Source organism: Phalacrocorax carbo, chromosome 2, assembly GCF_963921805.1.
Source record: "Phalacrocorax carbo chromosome 2, bPhaCar2.1, whole genome shotgun sequence".
In the NCBI taxonomy this organism is placed as follows: Eukaryota; Metazoa; Chordata; class Aves; order Suliformes; family Phalacrocoracidae; genus Phalacrocorax; species Phalacrocorax carbo.
The window spans coordinates 141852488-141879063 of NC_087514.1; the positions used below are offsets into that span (position 1 = coordinate 141852488).

Here is a 26576-nt window from a genome sequence, read left to right on the forward strand (position 1 = left end):
TAAAACAACATAGCAGAGATCCTTAGAGAGTAAAGGTAGACTTCCTCTTCACAGGCAATGTATATCTTTTTTTCAGAGCTGCTGTAATCCAGAAATAAACTATTATTACAGCCCTGTTATATGTTATGATAGATATATTCAAGAATAGCTGTATGCAGCAGAGGAAAATACAGGTTGAAGGGGTGGGTAAAAGGATAGATACTTGTTAAAGCTCCAGGATGAAACTCATTTAAGTCAAGAACACTTTGCGCTCGGATAGTTAATAGCAAGCAAATCAGGCAATGCAGAGGGAATTTGCGGTGAAAGGATCCCTTTCAGTCTATATTTCATGGTTCTCTTTAAGGAAGGGTCCCCTCTTTTATTTTATTTTTAGATCAGTGTCTTTTATAGCAGTCATTGTGCTCCCTGTCCCTCCCTCTGAAACGACAGGATGGGTTTCAGTTTATCCCAGTGGGAGCCCAGCAGCCTGGAAGCCAAGTGGTTGGATATCTTTGTAACTGCTTGGCAATTCCAATCAAGACAAAAGTTCTCCAGCAGGTTAGAAAGATGGATTCAATGACTATGGGGCCAAAACAAACCAACAAACATTGGCCAGATTAATCCCTCAGTGTAAGCTATTAATTGTGCTTTGGTATGATAAAACCAAGAATGAATCTGGCACCTGATGTCTGCCAGTTCTGTCTCGAAATAATTCTGACCTGACTTTCCGAGGTACCCACAGTTCCTGCTGACTCCTTTGGGACAGGTAACCACCCAGCACGCCCAAAAATCTGGCCAGTGATCAACTGTAAATTTCCCCACAGTATAAGATGCTTTTTAGAATGCTTTCTAAGGCACTTTGTTGAATTCTTGAAGATTTATCAAATCTGGAAAGAACGTATGAGGGGGAAAACACTGGAAGCTTGATCATTTATCATTTAGCTGCTGTGATAAGTGGAAAAACTGAACAGAAAACCAAAAAGGTATATTAATACTGAAGTGTCTAGCTTTCTTTCTGTACACATATAAAGTACTTGGGGCTGGGAAGGTACCACACCCAAAACTTCATTTTTCCTCAAGCAACCGCCTGTTTTCTTTTTTTTATGGCCAGAGAAAAAAAATGTATTGACGTGCCCTGATCCAAATATGCTCCTGTGCTCTGCTGTGGCTCTGTGTCATTCCCTCATTGATATGGCTAGGTCTTTAGTTGTCATTGTTTGTCAGTGAAAATACATTTATTTCAAAGACCAAATTTGCATCTTCTAGGCTTCAGGATAGTTTGTGGCAGTGTGTCAAAGCCACTGTGGAAAAAGCCATGTTTAAGCTACAGAAATATTTCAGTCCCAGTACAGCTGTTATTGACAAATGAGTCACAGAAGTTGTAGAGGCATATTCATTTATTAATTTACTGGATCTAATGCATTACAACTAAAACATTCATCATATTTAACATACAGCATATTGTACATTTGCTAATAACTAGCAAAGTAATTTTGTGCATTTTAAATTACTTTTGCCACCACACCTTAAAAACACTAGACCTTTTTTGGGATACCAATTCAGTTCTTTCCTTGGACAAGAATGGAGTTTCTCCTATTTCCCCAATATTTCCTCTTTATTTCCTTGTGCACTGAAGTCATCATTCAGTTAACAGAAATGAATATGATTCCAGGAACAGTGCTTATTAGGAAACTACTAGTCCAGAGCCAGAAGAGGGAGCCTAGAGAGCAAAATATTGTTATTTGTTTGCCACCAACTTCAAGGCTGAGTTGTTTTTTATGTTGTGTTGGTTTGGGTTTTTTAATAATTGTTCCTAAATAGATCTGCAGAGGGGCATAGAAATGGGGATAATAAGAATTGTCCTCCTCAAGCTTCACTGTTATACAAAATATCATCAAAGAGTAGAATGCATTGACCTTTGATCATCAGATTTGGAGAAGACACACAGATGCCATAGTGCAAAACTCAGCCTTTATTGTGGATCTCAACCATTCCACTCCCACCTTTTGTAGATGTTGGCAGGGAATAAAAAGCATTTCTACTCCTAATCTTCTTTTTCCCCAGTCTCACCTCCAAACCTTTATTACAGTGTGGGTTTTTTTCACTCCTTCATTGTCCTTCTCCTTATTTTGGCCACTTAAAGAAATGGGGAAGGGTCATCCCTGGTGCCATGTTTGCTGTTAGCTGTCATGTCAGCTATCCCCTGTCCTGTTTTATATGGGTCAAAGGGATCGCTCTTGTAAAAAGCACCATTCTCTGTGGTCCCCAACCACAGAGAGGAATTCCCTTGGCTCCTCTTGATTCCATCAGAGCCACACATGATGCCCTGAAGCTGTATTTTATGGCTCCAGAGCCACAGGCTCAGTATTATTTTGCATGGTGGAAGCCAGTGTTCCCTCTTGAGAAACAAATATCTTTAGACTAGATGTGAAGTTCACTAAAATCAGTTTCCCTGTGTCTCGGGACCATTAGGTCATCAATATCAATCAAGCATGAAGAAAAAGTAGAGGGAAAGAAGCAGTTGATGAAATCCATCCTGAATCCTTGATTCACAGGAGTGAGATGTACTTTTGCAAGTCCTGGCAGCACCCAAGAACAAAGTCTTTTCATTCATTTATTTTCCTGAACAAATGCTACAGGTTGCCCAGAGATGATGTGGATTTTCCATCCTTGGAGATATTCAGAAGCCATCAGGACATGGTCCTGGGCAACTAGCTTTAGGTGACCCTGCTTGAGCATGGGGGTTAACAGATGTTCTCCAAAGGTACCTTCAACCTCAACCATTCTGTGATTCTGTGGATACAATAAGAACCAACTTCAGTTTGTAGGCATAATTTAAATATGATTGAAACTGAAAGGTAACTATTGTTCTTCTCAGCTTACATTGGTTTATGGTTTTTACTATCTTGAAAAATATGTTCAGCCTTCTCTTGCTTTGTTTAGTTTTAGCTTCTCTGCTTAGTTTCCTTAGATACCAGATCTCAAAATGCCACAAGTACAATTCTTTGAAGGTATTTGTGACCCAACAGAAAATGCTGAACATCTAGAAATCTCATTCTTTTCTGCACTGCAAGGGGATTTCTACTTCAAAGGGGCTGAGAAGGAGTCTGGACCAACTATATAGCAAGACTAAGCTGAAAAGTAGCTTCTTTCCCAAACTGATCACAGAATTTGATACCAACTTCAAGAGTAATTCAGATGCTCAAAGAAACTGACCTCATGGTTTAGTACCAAATTTTTGGATTTCCTAAGCTGTGTGTTTTAAATTGCTACAATACTTTGCAATATCATCAAATTTTTTTTGCAAGACTCTCTCATTACCAACCATTACCCTCTAAGTTTCTGAAAAAAAAAAAAAAAAAAAATTAAAAAAAAAAAAAACAACTGGTGGAAGGAATCACTTTTGAGTCTGGTTTCTATACCACTGACAATAGGCTTGAACTGTGGGGTCCTGTTGTTTAAAGGGTCTACTTAGATAAAGCCTGTTCCCATCAAAAATACCAACAAAAAAGCAAATTATGCTGAACCTAATTGACATAGGTTATTGTAACTCACACTTTTTATGGAAACAGGTACAAATCAGAAGAGGTTTCCTTCTTATATAAAGTGGAGCCAGCTTTTGAGTTGCACTCATTCCAACTCCTATTACAGTCAGTGGGTCTGCCTAAAATGTTGTCAGTACAGATTTTTGCCCATAGAGTCTTAGTATTCAGCTACGGTTTTTGGCATGCTTTGAAGCAAAGTATTTTTTCCTGTTTTCTAACATTAATCTCCCATCCCTGGATAAAATGAACAAACTCAAAAAGAATGGAGAGTCGTCGCATCCATTTCAAAAGGTAGTTAGTGGAACTTAGAAGCTAAAAGCAAGCCTTTGATAGGAAACAAACCATGCTGATTTAAAAGAATGTTTAATATAATAGTATATTTCCTGTAATTCATAATCCTTACTTCCTTGAGTCTGAAGTATTCCTTTACCTTTTATAATTCTCATTCTCCCTTCTGGGGTTCATGAAAGAAGATACCGTGTATCATTATTTCCCTTTAATTAAAATCAGAAACAGCCCAGAATTGAGAGGTGCCTGAAAGAGCAAGGGAAGAGAACTTTATGGAAGCCTTTGGGGACAGGATCCCAAAGGCTACTCTGAATAACCTAATTTTAGGCATTTGAGAAGATCTGTTTGGTTTTTACAGTTATGATCATGCACCATTTTTTCAAGATGTGTATTGTCATCTCTGAAAGATTTTTCAGACTGAAGCCTTTAGTAACGTTTTGTTTGCATTGGAATAATGATAAGTCTCTTTAATTTTTTGATGTCTAAAAATACCCAATGGTCCAATTTTCCCCTAAAGCTCCTAAGCACAGCGTTATTAGTGATACCTCAGGTATTAGGGGTTTAGACCAGCATCTGATGATAAGGTTCCAAAGCTGAACTGCTCAGGTTAGTTTAATGGTTTAAATCCTACAGTTTGCCCGCTCTAAAAAAATATATTGGTTGATTTTCATCCCTCTGACTTGGAGGGCACAGAGCATTCGTCGTGCTTTTGGGTAGGTGCAGTTCCCCTAGAGAAAGGCACGTTCTCCTACACCAGAGGGCATTCATTTCACCTACATTTGGTGATCTAAAAGCTAGGTGTTCTGTTTAGAAACAGATAGATACTCATAGCATGAATCATCTTGCCTTAAAATAGATGGTTAAGAGCATTAGTATGAATAATTCTCTGGAAGCGCCTAGCCTCTAGTAACCATGGAGAGAAACTAGCCAGTTTGTTTATAGCAGCTGCCTAAATTTTAGATAGCTAGAACTCAGGAAGATGGACTTCTCCATAGTTTCTGACTATTGCATATCTTTCAGAATAGCTACGTAAGCAGACAACTCCTATCAGACAATAATCTGCAGCTATAGGAATAACATTTTGAAGGTGCCTCTGCCTGTTGAAAGTGGTCTTTGCTAGCATGGCAGGGAATGACCAGCTCCTGCATGTTGAGCTGGCATGTTTGCTCGAATGGTGAATTCCCTGTTCAATTGTATATCTGCTGTGCTAGAATGCATCTTAGAGATCTATTCTTACTCCTTTACATATCAAAATACTTACTTATTTCATTAGAATTTTTATTTATATTGCATTTTCAATCCAGGGACCTTAAAACACAAATGGGGAAACAGGTTTAAGGAAGATAAGTTCATACTTTTCCTCCATTTTAGTTACTTCTATGCACTTCCAAAGTCTATTTCATTTAATTAGGACTGCTATATATTTCTGAGGCATCAAGAAAGGTCTAGCCTTTGACTTCAGTGGACTTCAACAGCCCTGTTTACCTCATGGGAATGTGGTTATCCAGATCCATTTTTTTCTTATGTTTACCCATGGATTCAGCTTTGGCAGTTACATGCTTTTAACTGCCTGTACACAGGCAGATACAGATCTCCAGTGAAATTGGTTTTTGCAATTGGAAGACAGATAGCAATTTGCTCAACTTCTATATTCCAAATGGCTGAGCTGGTATGGATATACTGCAAGAGTCTCTTTTAGGCTTTTTTTTTTTTTTTTGCTGTGAAGTACTGTGCTGAATTCACAGTAACCTTGTTCACTTAAAATTATAATTTTACAGATTCATTGTCATGGGTGAACTTAGCAACAATTCACATAAACTCAAATTTTTCAAGAACAATGTATGTTTTCCTTTCTGCTAAAGAGTTGAACAACTAAATAAAAATCAGTTTCCAAATATCCAATGTCCAGTGCATGGGAAGACAAAGGCACCATGATGGTTATTCAGAATAACCACTTTGTAGTTTCATTTTAAGTTTGTACATTGGTTATTACCCTGCAGCAAAAGGCAGTTGTGTGCTTAGTCTGATGTGTGTGGCACTGACAGCTTACTTTGCTGAGTCAAATTTCTTCTTGGGTAGCTGATAAGTGATAACCACTGTTACTGGTTTCATTCCTATGTTTTTTCTATGTTGAATCAGAGTTGATATAACATTACTGAAAAATTAGTCTGTTGCAGCACTCTTAAATTTGTTCTTTTGGATGATGGGCACTAGAAATTTCATTGGTGGATAATAAGTGAAATTAGTCCATAATCTTTACCCTCAGATCTCTTTCTTATGGTGCATGAATAAGTCCCCAACCCATTATGGAGATATAAAACATGACTTTGGAAGCAGGAGCCTCAAGTTAGACATCTAAATAATAGACCTGTTTTTTAAAATCTTTTGAGTCCTTGAAAGCCTCTGAGTTCCCAACAGCTCCCCTGGAAGCTCATGCAAGCTGCTGGGTGGACTTTTGAAAGCCAGGCATCCCATTTGCATGCTTTTCTCCCTTGAACTTTAAGTAGTTTTTTTAGAGGAGCTGTCACATCTGATACAAAAAGCTGTCGCTTTTGATGCATCCCAGTGTCTAGGATTTCCAGCTAGCTCTGTGCCTTCTTCCCTTATTGTGGTGGATCCTATGTAAAAAAAGAAACATTTTAAACATCATAACTATAAATGCAAATCACCCTATTAATTAACTGTTGGTTCAGTCCTAAAAGGTGCTGAGCCTCTTTTGGAGGTGCAGGAGCCTTGAATTTTCTTTGCCTTCAGTGAATGGGAATTCAGCTCCTCCTTGCAGTCTGAGACTCCCCTGAGCACAATTTTGTGGCAGGCAGAACCCAAACTCTTCAAGAATGATTCCTTTTACTCTAATGCATCAATGCTTGTTCCTGTATGAAGTGGAAGAGTCTTTGACATACACAAGTACCCTTTCCCTTTCTCTCCATCACTCAGAAAGTGGCTTTACTTGTCATTATACTGTAGTTTCTGACACTTAAGGATAATCTGTGTTTGGGGGATGAGAGCATGCTCCATGCCCTGGAAAGTATGTATATATGCTAGATAAATGCTAAAACAGTAGCAAGAGATCACTAAGACAATAAGGAAGGAGGGCATGGCTGTATCAATAAGTACTTTTATTCCATAAGCCTAGTACAGAGCAAAATGGCAAAATGGGGGAGACGAGGGGAGGAAGGGTACAGCAGAATGTCTGTGGCCTTGCTGCCTGCTCTGCCTGCACCAGAAGATGGGGACAACCACTGGCAGGAAGGGGGTGCGATGGCACTGCTGGTAGCCATGCTGGGCAAGCTGGACCTGAAGCACCAGAGGTCTCCGGTGCTTCTGTCTCTCCCTCCTTTTCCCTCCTGCAGTGGCAGCAAGATCCAGCTCAGCTCTGCAGAGTCCTGTCCTAGCTCGTCCCTTAGCCCTGCCGCTCCCTTTCCTGTGGCAGGAACAGCCTTCTTATGGATCAAGGTGGCAAAATTCAGTTTTTCCTCCATTGTGTCTGCCTGGCACCGTTCTTTTTGTCTCTCTTTTCCTATGCCTAGATTTTGTGCAATGTCTTTACTGAGTTTAGCAGTTTTGCAGGGCTTCACAGTGTCTTTATATAGAGTACATCAAGTTTAGGTATGAATGATCATTGCCTGGACCTCAAAACTCACTGCGTCTCTACCTAAACCCCCAAATCTAATAGTTTTCAGGTTTTTCCCAGTTTTACCTAATTCAGGGGTGTCTCTCTTTTTTTTATATATATTAACAACACTGGAGGGGAACATTGATCAGTTTTCTCAACTGAAGCACGGCCAAAAGAAGTCAGGGGATGCATTCTTTGGTCATGCAAGGCATAGTAAGAAAAACAGCTGTCATGTGATCCCAGCATTTTACACTGTTTTTAGAACAGCAAAGAAAAGGATTCCCATTTTCCTAAGGAGACTGAAGCTGATAGAAAGAACCTGGACAGAAGCAATATTTTCTGTGGTGCCACATGACTTTTTTTTTTTCTTTTTTTTTTTGCCTTTAGGCATGGTTTCAAGAGAAAAGGCAGTCCTATGCAGCGTGTTTGTATTTTAGCCACCGCATGCTCATGTAATAAAAAAGTGAAAACTGCAATAAGATTCTTATCTTGCAATAAAATCCTTTGGATAATTAGTCTCTGATAAACAGTGGTTTAAGTACGGAAAAGTACTCTAACTACATAATAAATGTAAGAACACCTTTAGTTTTTAACTGCAACAATCTGGTTTTCTCTGAATGACAGGTGTTATGGCAAAGCTGTTACTCATAACTGTTAAGAGCTTTCAAGAACTGTGGAAACAATATATAAACGTATGCTTGGAAAGAAACCAGTCTAACTTCTGCCTTCAGGTAGACTTATGAGAAGCCTGTTGTTCTTCATAAATTTTTAAAATTACTCTCTTAATGACTTTTGTATTACATTACTATTGGACATTTCTGGAAACAGCTGTATCCCCAAATGCAGAAACCTGGATTACTGAATTCAGTGTACTTCAGTTTAGGCAGCAGGAGAGTGGGAGTTTTTGGGACTGTGATTATAAATCTGGACATCCAAATTCCTTGCAAGTTACATTTTGATGCATTAGTCTTTCCTGGAATTGAGACATATATAAGAATAAACTGAAACATCCAGTCACAGAATTAGTATAAAGATGTTCGCTTCTCAACTGTGCCAAAGGGTAGATCTGGTCGATGTTTTCAGTTGTGGCATAAAAATAGATCAGGGAAATTTATCAGTGAAGCAGAGAGACTTAGAAAGATTTCAGTAAGAGCTGCTTTTATACCAGTAGTGGACAGGCTGGATGAAGCAGGCTGTATATACCTATCTCCTTTATTGGATTCTGTTCTTGCTTCTGGTTTGTTTTTTTCCGTTAAGTACTTAGAAAATATGTGCAGTAAATTTAGACATGGCAAGGCTTTTAGGAAATTAAAAAACCAATAACATAGCTATGTTAGTCGGGTGTTAGAAATCTCAGGAGTAGGTCTAAACCGGTCTGCAGTGAGGAGCCCTAGTAAGTCACTGGGTTCTGTCTGTCTGTCCTGGTGGGAAGGTGCTGCAGGTCCTGTCCAGCCCAGAAATCTGGGTTTACTTTCTGCAGAGAGTGGAGCGTAGAAAATAGGGAAAGGAGGAGGAAGAGGGAGTTGTACACACCCTGGTCTTGCCCTGACATGGAGTACTGCAGCACTCCCAGGTCTCTTAGCTTAGAAGGAGCCCAAGTATTTGGTACAATTTTGTTCATAACTTTGTAATTTATTAAACCTGATTTCAATATATTTGCATTATCACAAAATACAGAATTATACAGTTTAACCCTCAGGTAATTATTTTGCCTTTTAATGTCATCTTTTTTTAATACCTGGTGAGGTTTTGTCAGTGATGTTAGATCTTGTTCAGAGCAAAATATTTGAGCTGTGTGCGTACACGCATGTGCGCCTATGTACACCCACGCTTGAAAGGTGATGCAATTTCCCATTAAGTTTGGGGTATTCTTAAATAGGAAGAGAAAAATAAAGATTTTACTTCACTGTCATAAATAATGACAGTGGTCCCTTGAGTAGGACCCTTCACAATCTTCACCCTGTGAAACAGGGATAAAGGAATCTCATTAGCAATGGCTGGGCTGGTGCACACACTGTTTCTTAGTTCCTCAGCTTTATGTACTAATAGCAGAGGCAAGGCTAGGAACCTGAACTTTGGGATTTTAATCCCTAGTTCTAGGCATCAGACAATTTGCTTTATCTTGAAAAAGTAATAAGAGAGCAAGGAACCAACAGTGCTACGCTTGAACTCCTCTCCTAGGCATACATTATTAACCACTGTCAGAGACAGCGCTAAAGAGAGCTTTGTTCAGACCCAGTGTAGCTGTACTTTTTTTTTTTTTTTTTTAAATTGGCTGTTGACATTATCTGGTACCTGAAATCCCACATTTACCCCCTCTGCTTGGTATAGAAATTAGAAATGTGACAACCTGACATCACTGTTGGCTTTTAATAACTACTGCACGTTGCTTGCACCAGGCATGAAAACAAAAAATTAATTTTCTAAAGCAGCTTAAGGAGAGTATCTCTTGATGAAGGCCAGACTGCATACTCAGAACTGACCATCCTATAATAGCGGTCGTACAAGTAGGGAATATTGGCAGGCATCCATCGTACATAATCTACTGCATAATTATATTTGATAGAAGCTTTCTGGTATGTGTGGATAATGAACAGCTCATGTATTTATGAATCTGGAATGTTCCTAAAATGAGTTAGTGCATGCTCAACATTAGTTTCCCAAGTCTTTTTCATACTGTAGTATTACATTACATATACTAAACAGATTAAACTGTATTGCAGCCTTAAGGGATACATTATTCCTGTGGACAAGCAAGGGCATTTATGCAAGTAACATTGATTAATTTTAATAGAAGTTATGCACGTAAATCCATGTGCAATGAGATCACATTATACTCTACAGAATACCGGCAGAAGTGCTTTTATCCTGAAAACAAACCTGCCCACTATTTGCAAAGTCTGATTTTCCTTTAAAACAGTAGACAGCAATACTTTTAGCCACTGTTTTCTACGTGACTTCAGCATACATTGTATTTTGTGCCTGCTATCGAGATATTAAGGTCTACACAAATGTGCGTATAATCAAACCAATAACAGTGGCAATTTGGATTCAATAGCGCTGTATTTCTAAGTTTATATCATGGGCAACATTAAAGAATTGTTTACCAGGAGCTATGGCACTAGGGTGAAACATATAATCCACAACAGCCTCCATAGCTCTCGAAAAGGGAACTACTCCTTCAACTTTACATGGGTATAACTTCATAGAGATAAGAATAATATAGTCAATTTTGTAGGCAGGGTAATATATGTGGGGTATAAATATATATTTTTAATAAAGTTTCTAATATAAAGTGCGTGGGGTTTTTAGATGATGTGATAGGTAAGTATATTGACATCACTTACCAACATTCGCAGCATTGTGCTTGTCATTTATGACAGTTTACACGTAAGTGGCATCACTGCATGTCAAATACAGGGAAATTATACTGGCTGGTATAATTTGTTGTCATTCCTACTAATTTTGGTTGCTCTTAAAGTTTTGCCTTCCTTCTTATCCCAGCTTTCTTACCCATGGAATTGTGTAAGGCAGACCAAGCTTTCCCCTTTCCAAATTGTTGCTATTGTATTTACCAGCTAATGGGGAAGAAACGGAGGTGGGTCCACTGATGTGACACTGTAGGCAGCATGCTGAGTATTAAACACGTGCTACTAAATGTCAGAGAGTAGTTAGCTACAGGGTTTCCATGTTCCCAGTGCTTTTCCAGAATATATAAAATTACTTATCCAAAATGTTATGCATTCCATGCAGCTGTTGTTGGTGCGTATATACTGTTACTGTCTTTGTACTGAGGAATGGTACGTAATCAGGAACACATACAGCTAGATGGGAGATGATCTCAGAATGACCTAGTCCATCTCAGTTCTCTGGAGCAGGATTAGATCATTCCCAAAAGATGTTTGCCTCTTGTGTTTGCCTGACCCTGTGCTAGAATATTTGTACTTAACTATATACTTGGTCTTTAGAAAGTGTTTTTTAATGCCTAACATAGATCTGTGCTGTAAATTAAGCCCATTTTTTGTTGATATAGATCAAGAAAAAGTACAGATCTTATAGACCTGTATAAATCAATCGGTGATACAACATAACTCTCAGTTATTTCTACATAATAAAACACAGCTCCGTGTTGCAGATGCTGAATGGCAGCCACTCCTTATCCCCTCCATTACTTGACTGATAAGACATGATGCTTCTTTGGTGCTTTAGGGCAGCAGTTGCCTACCAGCTCTCAGCAATTTTACACTATTCATTTTTTCTGCAGTCAAATGCTACAGAATTTCAGCTTAATTTTTGATATATTTATTTTTACTGACACCAGAGATTGTATGTGGTCCTATTTCTATTTGATTTATTGGCTAAATGTTCATTAACTTACAGTGATATCATACTTTGGGTGTGTTCCTATCTTGTACACCAGTTTTCTAGCACCCTATGACAAATGTTACTGCATTTTTCATCAAGCAGGAACAAATATGCAATTTCTCTCCAAAATGTGACTGTACAGATGGCATGCTGGGGTTCTGGGTGAACTGGCAATTTACTTAATTCCCAAGTGTAGCACAAAAAAGGCTTACTGGCCACCCACTGGATAAATGCTGTGTGGCCTCTGGGATAAGGTAGGTTCTTTCTGCATGACAGAAGGAGACCCACAACAGGAACATGTTTAAGATCTTGGTCCATGCATTATCTACATTCAAAGTCTGCTCCCTTTCTCTGAAACACTAACAGAAGAAAAATTTATAAAATCTTGTATTAGTCACTGTTACCAACAGATAAGACTATGTTTACTTGGGGTCAGATCAGCTGAGGAAAGTCCTATTTTTTGTGGCCAACTTTCCTGATCACAGCTACACTCTAAAATAAGTCATATTGTGAGTAATTTTTTGAGACCCGAGTAACACAAAACATTTAGGATTATGGTATACAAACCAAACAGGGTTTTCTTTAAAGCTTCCCCAGACAACATCAGTTTTCACAGCTAAAGATCTGTCTCTGCTTCTCTCCTACACTGAATGGAAAAAAAGAGATTAAGAGGAAGCATTCTACAAAAGGCATGAAGAAAAAAATAGATGGCAATGCACTGAATATATATGCACAGATGTAAATACACTTATCTGAACGAGATGTAAAAGCCACTAAAACAAATAAAGACAGCAGAAAAAGCAAGGGGGAAGAATCTTACCCATGCCAAATAGTGTAGAATATAATGCCAATGAGCAATGACTGCAAATTAGGGAAAACACTTGGAAGAAAAAAAACCACAGGTGCCTTCTCTACTGTGTCCCTCAGTCGTTGGCTACTGCCAACTTCAGGGTGGCCGATACTTCTGTCCCTATGAGCCCCATTCCAAAAAGAGTCTTAATCTTCAGGCCAAGACAGATACCCCTTGGCTCAGCACTGAGCTGAAAGGAAGAGTGCCAGCAAGAGACCACAGATGGGAGATGGCACCGGCTCCTCGGGAGTCCCACCTCGTGCTGCATGCCGTGGGGTCCCGGGATGAGCTGGCAGCGTCCATCTCAGCAGACCTGCTGGCTTGCTTCCCACTGTCACTCCTGTTAGGGATTTGGATTACCTAGCAGCTTCCACAGCGGCACAGCCCAGCTGCTCGTCCCGTGGTGTAAAACGTGCCACCAGGACCCCACTGCCTCGGGCACCTTCTGCAGCCTGCTTGCCACGGTTTTTCTGCCCCTCTGCTAGATGATAGGATCAGGACTCCGTAAATCTCCATCATCTTGCTTTAGTTCTCCCCTGCCAATTTGCAGTGTGATTTTCAGCAAACCTTTCCCCTTCTGTGTCCTTCCATTTCCCTGGCTTTGACTGCAAGGAATTTGGTGCAAAGGCTGCCTTTCAGTATGAAGCTGCATAGCATGGAGTGCAAGAAGGGACCCAGTTCCTAGCTAAAGCTTTGAGGATACAAATAGCGGGCTGTTTTCCTGACAGTAGGTATACATTTTGCCCTTGATCTTCCATTGTGTAATAATCCCCAGAGTCAGCTTTCTGAAGAAAGCCAGCGAAGTTCACTGGCTCTTGCCTTAAGAGCTGGGTAAGAAAATACGGCTGGTGGATTCGCTGAGGTGCATTCCTTGGAGTATTCAGAGACTATTGGAGCAAACAGGTTCGTGTTAGTTGTAGGCATGCTTTTCACATGGCACGTTTCTTGGCCACCCCTGCGACTGGTAATTACTAAAGCATACACAAACAAATATGGGGAAATATGTGTATGCTTAAATGCCTAAAATTATGTTATGGTTCTTTGTACTAAGAAACAATAGCCCCACAGTATAGTTTATTACTGTAATAACGGAAAGATACAATTTGTGAAACATAAAATTATCTGCTCTAAACAAAGGCTCTGATTGAAAGAAAAATATACTAAATAATCATACTGTAATTGGCTTAGATACCTTAGTCACTGCCAATTATGCAGTGACTGCATACTTTTACATGGATTAGACATTGTTTTCTCTCACTTCCATTAGTTAAAATATCATGTGAATGTTAATGAATTCTTTTTCTGTAAATATGATTTAGGGGTTTTTTGTGTTCATGCTCAACTACCTAAGAAGGTACATATGGAGAATATTTTAATATTTCACGTTGGAATTAATTCTCAGTGTTCAGTTATATCACATTTCTCATTATGCCTATGCTTCATTAAAAGTAGCTTTAAAATATTTAGTCTATATTTATAGTCCATTTTCACCCACATAACACAGCTAATGATAGGTGAAAAGAATTCTTTCCCAAGTTCAGTATGAGATGTGATATCTGAATTATGTTTTCAGGAATAATTTTCTGCGCAGTATAAATACTAACTGTTTTGTCTATAAAACCTCTTTCGGCTTGCTAAAAGGAACTTCTAAAAAGCCACAATTTATGCTACCATTTTAAGTCAAATTCCGGCTACTGCAGGTTCTAAATATTCATATTCACAAGAGTTGACTGATGTCTCTCTGCTACAACAATAGTTGGTCTCTCATCAGTTCAGGTGTTTTCTTGAGGATAAATGCCCAGAAAAAATGGTTAAAAATCATATTAACTGAGACTGAAGATGCAAGCTGACAAACAAAACCCAGCAATAACACCGTAATCAAAGTAAACGATTTTCCAAAAGCTTTCTGAAAATCTGTACTTTGAAAAGGATGTTTCACACTGTTTCATATAACACTTCTTGTAAGATCAAACTGTGAATCCCCGGCAGAACCTCAGCTGTTCCTGAAACACAGATAAAATACACAAAGCAAAACAATACACTGTGCCTCATCTTTTCTGAAAGTCTTAGTCTATTCATCACACTTCTTGGTATTGCCCACCACTACCAGCTTATTTTAATCAACTGCTTTATACTCATTCTGGTAATTGCTTGTTATCCACTTCCACACCACTGGCTTATTCATTATTTCCAGCAAATCATTACAGACCTCATTTTATGAAAATGATTTCTATACAGCATGTAACATAATTTCTTTTTGGTTTTAATGGAGTTTGATTGCAATTTAATTCCAGTTCAAAAAATATATTAGAATTTTCCTTTTAAAATGAATTTCAGTGTAAGTTGCTTCTCTTTCTCACTGTGATTAAAAAAAAAAAAAGAATTAAAAATAGTGGAATTAAAAAATACTGAAAAACATATTTTTGGAAAGAAAAAGTTGATGGAAAATCAGAAATTTCTTTTCTTCCTCTTTCAATATACATTCCCAAATTTTTGTTTTTCCAGAACAATAAAATACTTTAGAATTCAGTAACTTTAGAATTAGCAACAAATGGTATTTGGAATTAATTTCATAACAATATTTAATAAGCTTCTTAAGACATTAATTTCTAAAAATAGCTGTAAATTTCTAAAAATTAAGATGTTTTCAGTTATAAAAGAAATAAGGGATTTATTAATTATTCTATGAGGAAACCTCCGTTGCTGATAAAAAATAAACATATATTATCTATTCTAAATCAGAAATGTTAAAAGTAGAATGTTGCTTTCATGAAAACAAAAGATTAAACATTTTTAAAGGTTGTTACGAAAAGGAAAAAAACCCTTTATTTAAAGTGTATTTTTTAATTATAACTATTCTAAAATGTATATTATTTGAAACACCTTCTTGACTTTGAACTTTAAAAACAAATAAGTACACTTTATATTTTCAAAGAATTCCAACAATTTGGGTAAGTAATTTCAGCCTTTACAACAAATTATTTGTAATATCCATTTTAGCTGATGTTTATATTTAATCATGTTTGGAAATTTCTTCCTGAAATCACTTAACTTTTATATAAAAGAAAACAGAGAAATTGGTTTAGGTCGTTTTAGAGGTTTGTATAGCTTCTCTGAACTCTGTGCTTTGGGGGACAGAGCAGTTTGGTTACCTGATCTTCAGGTGGAGAGAAAGAAAAAAAAATAGTCCCATCATTTTTTTTAGAAGTCCCTGAAAAAAACCTGAGGGCCATATAAAGCCACTTTAACTATGCGGCACTTCTATGTTTTAAATTCATTGTTTGATAGCAGGAGCATTATAATCTCCCATGGCAATCGCTACTGACATCGCCACACAGAAAGGCAGGAAAAACACTTCTAAAGGACAGAACCATTACATATACTCCCCCAAAAGACTGGGAGAATGTGGGATGAAAGGGGGAGTTTGTGTGGAACACTGTTTGTTAGGAGAACGATAAATCAGCACATCTGAGCACAGAGGTAAATGTCAGGGGGCTGCAGAAATCTCCTTTCCACGTTCATCCTGAATGGGAAGCTGCAGGTTTACCGGCCAAAGGACCCGGTGCCCCTCAGTCCCCTCTCGGGAACAGAGCCCGACTGCAGTTTAAAGTTCCACAAATCTTCAGGGGGAGATGGCAACAAGACGTCACTTCTCCTTCCCCAGAAGCGAAGCCTTTTGCATGTAAAGTGGAACAGGTAATGCCCCTGCAACCTGAGGAGGGTTTTCTGTACTAAGCTTGTTACAGCTGCTTAACTATTATGAAGGAAAGGAAAGGAAAGGAAAGGAAAGGAAAGGAAAGGAAAGGAAAGGAAAGGAAAGGAAAGGAAAGGAAAGGAAAGGAAAGGAAAGGAAAGGAAAGGAAAGGAAAGGAAAGGAAAGGAAAGGAAAGGAAAGGAAAGGAAAGGAAAGGAAAGGAAAGGAAAGGAAAGGAAAGGAGGAAGATACATTTAAGAAAACTATAAATGTTACAAAACAGAAACAGGGAGGTAGTGTGTGTACATATGTATCTTGCCAATGTGATGTGATCTTCTACAGCTTTAAAAAGAAAATATTTGTTCTGTGCATTTGGATCTTTGACACTTTCACATTATGGGATTTGCTGTTAACTTTGCTGTCTTTTTCTGATAAATCCTGGACTTCAGAAGTTGTTGAGGAATTTCTGTGATTTAAACTAAAATATATTATGAGCATAAATTAAGTTCTTGCAAAGTATGTGCTGTCTCCTGCAAACACTCACATGCCACTGGCCTTTTCTTTGAAGGGGTGAGTGGTACCAGGTCCCTCTTTTCTCCAGGGGAAATCAGAGGTCTCCCTTCTGTTCTCAGCCCCCCAGATGCTGCTTCTAAACTGCTCAGAAATAGGAAGGGCATGTGGAATTGCTGGGGTCACTTTTGGAGCCAGGAAAACAAATTTTATTTAAGCTATAGGATTTCACGTATGCTTGGTAGCACTGTGAGTCCAGATAGAGTCATCATGTTATATGCTGCTTTCTGATATGAATTCTTTTAGCTTCTACAGGATTATATCTATTGTTTTACTACTTCTTAATCGGTGTATGATGCCAAGTCCTCAACCTACACTTTTTGAGTTATAAACCCAGTCAGTTAAATTATGCTTCCCGTTCTCGGAGGGGATCTGAGTCCACTCCCTCCCAGTTAAACTACCATAAAAGCTGGTCCTGGAGCTGGTCCATAATCATCCTTGAGGTCCAGAAAAGCATGTGCTGGTGGGTACCAGCTGGGAGAATGGGGAATTAGGCACTCCAGATGTGTGTTTTCCCCCACAGAGATGGAGCAGATCGGCATCTGTTTTGTGATTTTTTTTTTTTTTTCCCGGTGGTGAATTTCACTATTTGTAGGAATCGGCTCCCTACAAAACGTTCTCCACATCAGAGAACAGGCTGACTACATGCCCAGCTCCTCTGCACACCCTGCCCTCCTCGCCCCCCTGCCCCCTGCGTCTCCAGCCGCAAGCCTGTCGGGGCAAAGACTTCGCTGGGGGGGGATTCTTCAGCAACGAAGTTTCTTGATGCTTCCCGAAAGCATTCATGAGCGCTTACTTCCTGCCGGAGCTCTGCACTCTCTGTGAATAGAAAGTTGCAAAAAAGCACAGAAGAATCCGCGTTTTTCTGGAGAAAAAAAAAAATAAATATGGTTATTTCCCAGGAAGGGGGGGGGGGGGGGAAAACCCCAAACCCTCAAAGGGTTATTTCCCAGCGCTAGGAATGAGTCAGGCTCCTCAGTGCTGCCGCAGCCGGCTGAGCCCGCGGCCGTGCAGCGCCGAGCACGGCGGGGCCGGGGCCGGGGCCGGGGCCGGGGCCGGGGCCGGGCCCTGCCGGGACCCCCCGGGGCGCCTCGCCCGGGGCCGTGCCTGGCCGCGGCGCTCGCGGCGACCCTTGCGGTATGCGGCTGCCTTTGGCAGAGGCACATGAAGGATTTCATTGAGTGTGAAGACAGAGAGCAGAGACAGAAAGCAGAAGGAGGCGGCTGCAGCCTTTGTAGTCGGGGAGGAATGCGGAAATGTTGAAGCACTATGTCAAACTTTTTTGAAACGGGGTCAAGTCACATTCAGCCAGCGTGGGAAAGCAAGGGGAAAAAAAAAAGTTGAGGAGAGGGGAAAAAAAAAAAAAGCAAGCTGCTGCTGCTCCCAGGCTGAGCAGAGGCCGAGGGAGCCAGCGAGGGGAGGCAGCGCAGCGCAGCGGGGCAGCGGCCGCGCCGAGGGCCGGTGCCCGAGCCCCGAGCAGCCCCGGGCAGCCCCGCGGAGCCCCGGGCAGCCCCGCACCGGCAGGCTGCGGCCGGCGGGGCTGCGGTCGCGGCGCTGCAGCTCCCCGGGGACCGCCGGCCGCGATTTTTATTTCGCGTTTTCGTTTTCCCCGGGCAGGGTGGGGGCGGGAGAAGCGGGCTTGGGGGACGAGTGCGAGCTGCCTTCTGCGCCAAGGTGCGGTCCGGCGGCGGCAGGAGGATGCGAGCCGAGGGCGGCCGAGCCGCGGAGCAGCTACCTGTGTGGCCCGGGCGGCCGCTGCCGGGACCTGCCGGAGACATCGCCATGTGAAGGGGCAGACCCCGGGCCGGCTCTCCACCCCGCCTCGCTCAATGGGAGGTTTGTTTTAGGGAGGACTCACCCCCTCCCTCCCCAACCCCCCCCCTCCCCCCCCCGCCCGGGGCTGAGGATTATTTGGGGATCTGGTGGCGGTGGAGGCGGCCGTGGCGCACACCAGGTAATGCGGGGCGCCCATGTGCTCCGCGCACCCGGCCAAGCGGCGTGGCCCACACGCCGCCCCCCGCCCTGCCCGGGGAGCCCACGCCGCGCACCCCGCCGCGGACGGTACCGCGGACGCGCCCCTTCGGCGGCGGGGGCCGGCGGCAGCTCGCCCCGCCGTGCCGCCGCAGTCCCCGCGGGGTCGGCGTGGGGGCGCCCCCCGTGTCGGTGGCCGCGGAGAGGGCCGCTGGGGAGGGGGCTACCCGGCTACCCTCCCGGGGAGCCACCGGGGGACCCCTCAGCGTCCTGCCCAGTAGCCGAGCCGGGCCCCCCCCCCCCTCCGTCGCCCGAGAGGAAGCGAGGGGACGCGGTTCCCCGCATGTCCCCCGCCGCGTGTGGGGCGCCTGCAGAGGGGAGCTCGGTGCCGAGGCGGGAAGGGTGGATGGGGACCGGGGGGCGCCCCCGGGTACCCCGCCGTGCCCCGCGAGAACGAGCGGTAACTTTCCACCCGGCGCAGCGGCCGCGCCGAGGAAGGCCCGCCGCCCCCGCGGCCACGCACACGCGCGTCGCCGCTGCCCGCCGCCGGGGGGAGCCCTCCCGCAGCGGCGCGGCGCGGCGTGGGGCGGTGCGGGATGCGGGGCGCGGGCGGGGGGCTCCGGGGCAGGTGTCCCCCGGCGGCGGCGGGGACGGGGACGGGGACGGGGCGCGGCGGGCCGTGATGCGGCCGGCGCGGGGGTGCGGCGGGAGCGGAGGTGCGGAGGGCGCGGGGCCGCGGTGCGGTGGCGGCTGGCGGTGGCAGCCGAAGTCGGCGGGGCAGGGTTGGTGCTTCTGGCTGCAGCCGGGGAAAAGCGATGAGCGGCGGGCACAGGCTTCGTTCAGATTGCGCTTTTCATCTGCAGCTAAGGTGTAAGATGAGCGTAAAGGTAGAAAATACCTCCGGCTTTATGTGTGGATTCAAGTTAGGGGATCCCCGACCGGGCTATCTGGGGCGCTTTAATCCTAGCACGGTAAAAATGCAGTGTAGGAGAGGGTTACAGCCCCAGAGGTCATGATATTATTATATTAAAAAGGGGTAGGGGGGAGGAGAGGATTCATGTGGAGCTTTGTGAGGGGAGAAGATTTGCCCCAAGTCCTGCAGAAAGTGTGGATGAAACTGGACGCAGAAGGAAATGCTTCTGCTCTCCAGCCTCATGCACTACAGAGCAGAGTGTGCTGTTCCTGAAGACCATCTTTCACCACACTGTTCTGCAAGGAACTGCCAGTCACACATCCAGCGGTAGCAGTTTCCACAGCCAAAACACTTGCATGTTCATAAGTTTGCTAAAGCGTACATTTCTGAATCTACCTTTAGCACAGAATACTCGGTAACATACTGTTATCGTCTTCTACATATTTCTACTCCCTACAGGCGCTTTGACGCAGGAACTTGTCTCTTGCAATGTGTTTGTGCAGGGCTTATCACAGGGGAGAGCAGATCGAGGCTGAAACCTCCAAGTGCTATCATTTATAAATAAGTAACAGTACTATAGCATGGGATATATTTCCAAGACACCACCACTTGTGCTGAAGAAACCGTTGAGTCCTGCAATCCTGACATAAGTTCCTGGACATGACTTCCTCTCAGACATGCAGTTAGCTCTGCCATCCCCACCATCTCTGTCTCACAGGCTCATCGTATTCAGCCCATTGCTCAGTAAAATCCCACGGCACGGGGTTGCTCTGTAGCTGCGTGTTGTAGCCTTCTGTGCAGAGTATGATAACTGTGTAGGGTTGTATCAGCCACGCAGGAACATTGATACATGTGTTACCCTGGTGGTTCACCTCTTCCTTTGCACCATGTTGTTGCTGTGCCTGTAGCTATCTACTATATTAGCATAATTTTCTCACTTATTGAATGATGCAAAGTAATGAAATAAACTAAACTCACTTTTCTTCCTTGCTTTGTCTTCCAGATCTAATTGGCTTTACGCAGACAATGCTCCCAAAGACTGTATGATAATTCCTGGTGGCCGAAAGAGGAGGCACATTGGGGCCTGTACGGAAGAGGAACAAGAACAGGAGGGCAAGAGCTTCCTACTGCCCCTCTGGCAGAGGTACCAAGTGTGTGGCATATCTGCAACGCGAGCAAAGCACTAGTTTTCAGAAAGCAAGCGAGACTGAGAGACACCCCAAGGCACCTGCAGCACGGGAGGAGGAGGAGCAGCGCCAGCATGGATAAGGACAGCACAAACCTGGCTGACCAGCAGTATGAGTGCGTGGCTGAGATTGGGGAAGGAGCCTACGGGAAGGTGTTCAAAGCCCGAGACTTGAAGAACGGAGGTCGCTTTGTTGCACTGAAGCGGGTACGGGTGCAGACCAGCGAGGAGGGGATGCCGCTGTCCACCATCCGAGAGGTGGCGGTTTTGAGGCACCTGGAGACATTCGAGCACCCCAACGTGGTCAGGTGAGGAAGCGGGGCAGGCGTCCCGATCAGCGGGGTCCTGTTTTTAGTACATTAATTGGGCAAGCAAGAGTTTGGGTACATAAATGGACTGGACACTAGTTTGGGATTGTGGATGAAGTGAGCACTGAACTGTATAAATGGAGTGTGGTTTGAGGTTTCAGCAGGCCGTGGCGCTGCCTGCCAGACCTCACCTCATCCCTGTGCATTGCCTCCCACACACACAAACACCCATCTCCAGAGGCATAGGTGTGTGACTTAAGTGTTTGAGTGGATGGGCAAGGAGCCATATATACACTATTTCCTCAGGCATCAGAGAGAATGAAAAAACCCCAACGTCTCCCTGGTTTTGTCTCAGGTATTAGTTCTGCCAGCTGCAGCTGATTTTTAACAGCTCTATTTGTTAATGAAATCGCAAAGAATATGAGAGTGGCAGTGCAATGTACGTTTTACCTTTTTAGATGCTTTTGTATGGAGTTGCAGATTATCATGTTAAAGAGAAGTAATGCCTTAAGACTTCAAGCTTTGCAGGTGGCCGTACGGTTGCATACTGTTTGACTGGTACTAATTTCACCATGTGCTGATGATTATGCTACCAAGAGTGCAACAGTACAGACATCAGGCCTTGCTTGCAAAATGGTGGCAATGGCCCCAGGATGTCCTTTCTGTCATGTTGGTAGCATAAACCCCGGATGAATGACCTGTGTTCTTGAACAGATTCTCTCAATGGTAAGGCTGGCCCTACCATAACCTTTTTAGATAGCTGGAAACCTCCAGCAGCCTGTGAGCATCTTTTGTTAATATTATGAACTTTAAGAAGTAAGCTTCACTTTGCAGATACCCATGCATGTAATGATCTGAAGCCAATCAGCATCTTGCTGATGGTGCTGTATTAACAATATTTCCTTATTTGCATTGTTTTATGCACATATTGCATAGCAAAGAGAAAATATTTTATACTTCATTAACATCAAGCCTCTTTCAGTCCTAGAGAAATAGATACTCTGAAGTTAGAGGTGACCTTCAAAATGGCATGTAGCTGTGATCCTCCTCTTTCAGGGTCTGAGATGGGGGGGTTTTAGTAGGTGCAAGAGGAAAGGTGAGATAGAGAATAATATTTAAAATACAAAAGCGAATAGCTAGAAATAAATTCATTTTTGTCCATCTCAAGGCAGCGTAATACCACAGTCTCATTTTTGTCTAAACTGAAGGGGCAAAGCATGTGCATTCTGAAATACTGGTAATGGAGCGCGGTGGTTCATCAGGCTCACTGCAGTGAGCAATGGGATGGAGGCTGCAGCTCACACTTTTCCACTGCTAATCAAGCAAATCCACAATTTGGCTAATAACCATTATTTTGACTGGCACCTGTAATGCCAAAGGCTTAGTCAAGAAATTTCAAAAATGGGGGCTTCTTCATGTGGACAACGTGGAGTATTTGGTCACCGAATCAAGTGGCTTAGTTTGCAGAGGAGCGCACGCAACGTTCTTCCTTGGCAGTAGAGATAAACTGAGAGTTCTCAAAATCTCTGAAATCCAGCCCAATCATTTATGAGAGTAAACGAGGATTTAGTTGTCCAGGTTTAGACATTCACATATTTGAAAATTGTAAACCTTGTTTGGGAATAATTCAACATAACAATCCTTATGAATTTTTCTGGCATTGGGATCTTTCCATATGAAGTAAAAAATGTTTTTAAGAGCTTTCTAATCCTGAATTCAGCAAAATCATGAAAAATAAAATTCTTGTTTTCCAAAGAGCTATTTGATGAACTGACTATGCAGCTTGTTTTACTTGGGTTAAGTGCAGTGCAATCTCAACATAGCGTTGCATAAACATATTGAAGCTTAAAATATTTTTACAAGTTTGAATGAAAATTCATTCTCTGCAAGCAGTAAGTATTTCAGCCAGCAACATGAGAATGTAGTTTCAATATAAAAATCTCTGAAAGTGCGTTCCAGGTCCTCACAGTGGTGTTGTGAAGCCTTGACCTTTTGCCATAAGCAGCATTTCAGATGCAAGGGGTTGGGCTGTGATATATCAGGATGCTTGGGACCTTGGCTGCACACCTTTTTCCACAAACAGGCAGGGGAATATAAGAAGCAGTTTCAAACATCATCTCTTCTAAAATGGGAGGAATGCTATTTAAAAACTCATCTCTGTTGTGCATGTTTTTAATCTGTAGAGTAGATTACGCTGTAAGTAGCACTTTGGAGTGGCTGAAATCGTATCCTTACAATGAAAGATTATTTGAAAATATTTAAATGCCCCAGTTCCGTTATAAAATACAGTAGAAGAGTTTGTAATTTATTGAAATTAAAGGTCTGTTTTTGTAGTATGTAAATATGCTCAGAAAAGGAAATACTGTAAAAGAAAATCTGCAATTTTAAGCAGCTGACCTAGCTGTACTTAATTATTGAACAAATTTTGCTCACAAAAATGTTCATTGTTTGGGCAGGCATTCTGGAAACTGGTATCGTGGCCAGGCTAGTAAATAAAAATAATGGCAAATGCATTGTCTATGTACTGGATTAAAGCATACATCATTTTCAGAGCACTGAGATAACAGGACAAATATTTGAAGTCAGTTCTTTTTTTTTTTTAATGTTGAGGGGACATCTAACTTTTTTTTGAATATTACAGGCAACTAGCCTGAGAGAAATAAGTGACAACTGCAGCTATAATGTCGAATCTGTTACCTCTGAGTAATGGCATGTGTGATCCCTGAGTTGCTCAATGCAAACCGACAGTCATTCTGTGAGTCAAGATTTAGACAGACTTCAAACCAGATGATCCACAAATGCCCTGTGCTCGGCTGTGTTACTCTGGCATCAGCTGACAGCAGTGGCAGAAATCACAGGCCACGTCTCATCACACTGAACTCAAATGGTAGGTCTACGCACCTCCAGAGAGTACAGCAAGGAGCTCAGCAGTCCAGGGCTTCTCTGTCTCCATGAAGTGGTGCTGAACCTGAAGAACAGTTTGGTAAGGAAAAGGCCCAGTACTTGCTAGGCAGAGGTGGAGCTCCATGTCTTTGTTGGTCACAGAACCATGACGCAGGACCAGCATTGCTACTGCAGCCCAGGTTTGTCGTAGTGGTTGTAGATTCCCTTCCTCTAAAATCCTGATAAATGCTTGGAGCCAAAACTGGTTTGCTGTGCTTGGCCGTGGGGATGGAAGAGAATTTTCTCCAGAAAGTAGAAAAGTCTAAATAGCGTAGAATAATTTAAAACAAAATATTTATCATATTTTTCCATGCTAATTATGAGAGTTTTGTTTCACATTCCATCTCTCCAAGTGTGTCATTTCTGTATTTGTACATTAAAGAGATGCATTTTTTGCAGCACAGTTGCTTTTATAACAATAGATAATGAAGTCAGATAAGACTTCACTGCAGAATGAAACAGAACAAGGTGCAAGATAAGAAGTGAAAGGAAGTCTTATCTTCATCGGAAAAGTGATGGTAGTGGAAGACTCTGGACTATTGACTATAATGTAAATAAGGCCTGGAGGACTGATCTAACATTTTGTAAGACTGTCAAAAATAGTATACAGAAAGGCATGGGGAAAATACAGTTAAAACGATGATTGGTACATGCTTAAAATCCTCTCCTGTACACCTTTGCCCTTGTATAGAGTTCCCTTCCATCAGGACACCTTACTCTGTTCTATTCATCTTCACAAAACAAAGTAAAAAATAGAATCTTCAAGAGTAAATCTTACTGTGAATTGCTCTAAAATTAGGTATGTTGTAGGTATTGAAATGTCCTTTGTGACTGGTAGGATGATTAAGGTGCTCTTCTAGCTCACCTTTCAGATAACAAGGTATAATGCTTTACTAAAGCTTTACTATATACAGTAGTTACATCTGGCAAAAGTTGGTCCAGCACTTACGTAGCTTAGTGCTGTTCTGTTTAGGAAAAATGAAATATATGTAGACAAAGGACAGACTTTGCCAGGAATAAATGACATATTAGTTTCAGGAAATTCCTGTGTGTAAAACTGGGAGTATTCCCTGCTGCAATATATCTGTAAAAATTCTTCTTGTGATTATAATGCTAAATTCCGCAATATATTGTGTTCATTTTATCTCTCTCCTGCTGGTAATCAGATGAATAATTTTCCCCTAATGTTAATCATCCATCAAACTGTGAATTTGCACTCTGGGAAGGTGATACACAAGACAGAATAATTTTTGCCATCCTTGTTTTCTAACATATATATATTTAACTGTTTTAACAGTGTTAAAAATTAAGCAAATAGAGCAAACCTGGAAAGCTGTATATTTTTGCTCCCTGACTCATATTTTTTTGATATGTACAGCTTTTTTAGTATTTTCATGGGTCAGTAAGTCTTGAATTTTAAAATAACCAAAATTATACTGAGTATAATGTATTAGAATATAATCTAATCTGGGTTATTATTTCAAAGACAAGTGTCAGAAATCCTGCCATTCGAGGTCATCGTTGCCATATATACCAAAATGGAATTAAAAAATCTTAGTTCTTTCCTTCCTGTTAGCTTGCAGAATAGGTGTGCCAGCTAACTGACTTAGGTTCAAGAGAAAGATCCGCCTAGCTGGAAGCGTAGCTCTATTCCTCAGTCTTTTTGGTATAGGGATCTGTGCGAGGGACACCCAGTAATTATGAGTATTTTCACAATTATGCCATGTTCAAGGTTTCATGTTATTTTATATCCACTGAAATATAAATGACACTGTAAACTGCCCTCTGTGGTACAGTAATACAGTCATGCTGCTTTTTCCCTGCTTTTGCAGGCCAGTGGTCCATGCCATTACCTCTTGGTTTGCACTTGAGTGCTTGATGGACCTCATCAGCTTGATGGACCCCTGGCAACCTGAGTGGGGGGGCGAAGAGGCTGGGGCACACTTGCCTCCCCCATTCTCATGTGCCCTGACGTAATGACCAGCACTTGCCTCTCCTCAAAGGTCCCAGAAGTGTATAATGGCTTAGTGCTTAAAATTGTTATACTTAGAAGGTGTCTTTATAAGCGTCATAAAATTCCCTGTCCAACCTGATGGAGCATTCAGAACACATCTGTAGCAGCTCATCAATACCTAGCTAACCTTTTGCAAGGCAGTTTGAACTTGTAGTTGTTTTGCTTTGTTCTGTTTGTTAAACTGAAATGATTTGGGAACATACAGAGGGAAAAGAATTTCAAAATGCAGTAGCTTTCCAGTTTGTGGTGACGCTGATATTGGCTGCTGGCTTTATTACTGTACTGTTATTAAGTTTAAAGGATGATCTTCTCAAAATCATTGAGATGTTCCATC

The 26576-nt window shown here is 42.1% G+C and overlaps 1 protein-coding gene across 3 annotated transcripts in view; it reads left to right on the top strand.

Moving 5' to 3' along the window:
• The first annotated feature begins 18169 nt into the window (after window positions 1-18169).
• CDK6 (cyclin dependent kinase 6) overlaps window positions 18170-26576 on the top strand; it is a 141125-nt gene continuing 132718 nt past the window's right edge. The window contains exons 1-2 of one of the 3 annotated variants that reach the window (XM_064444616.1): window positions 18170-18743; window positions 20795-21285. In XM_064444616.1, the coding sequence (XP_064300686.1) occupies window positions 21053-21285 (233 nt within the window). In that variant the 5' untranslated portion in view covers window positions 18170-18743; window positions 20795-21052. Of the gene's footprint in view, window positions 18744-18767; window positions 18862-19315; window positions 19339-20794; window positions 21286-26576 lie in introns of those variants that run through there. The other 2 variants (XM_064444617.1, XM_064444618.1) reach the window with 2 other exon arrangements.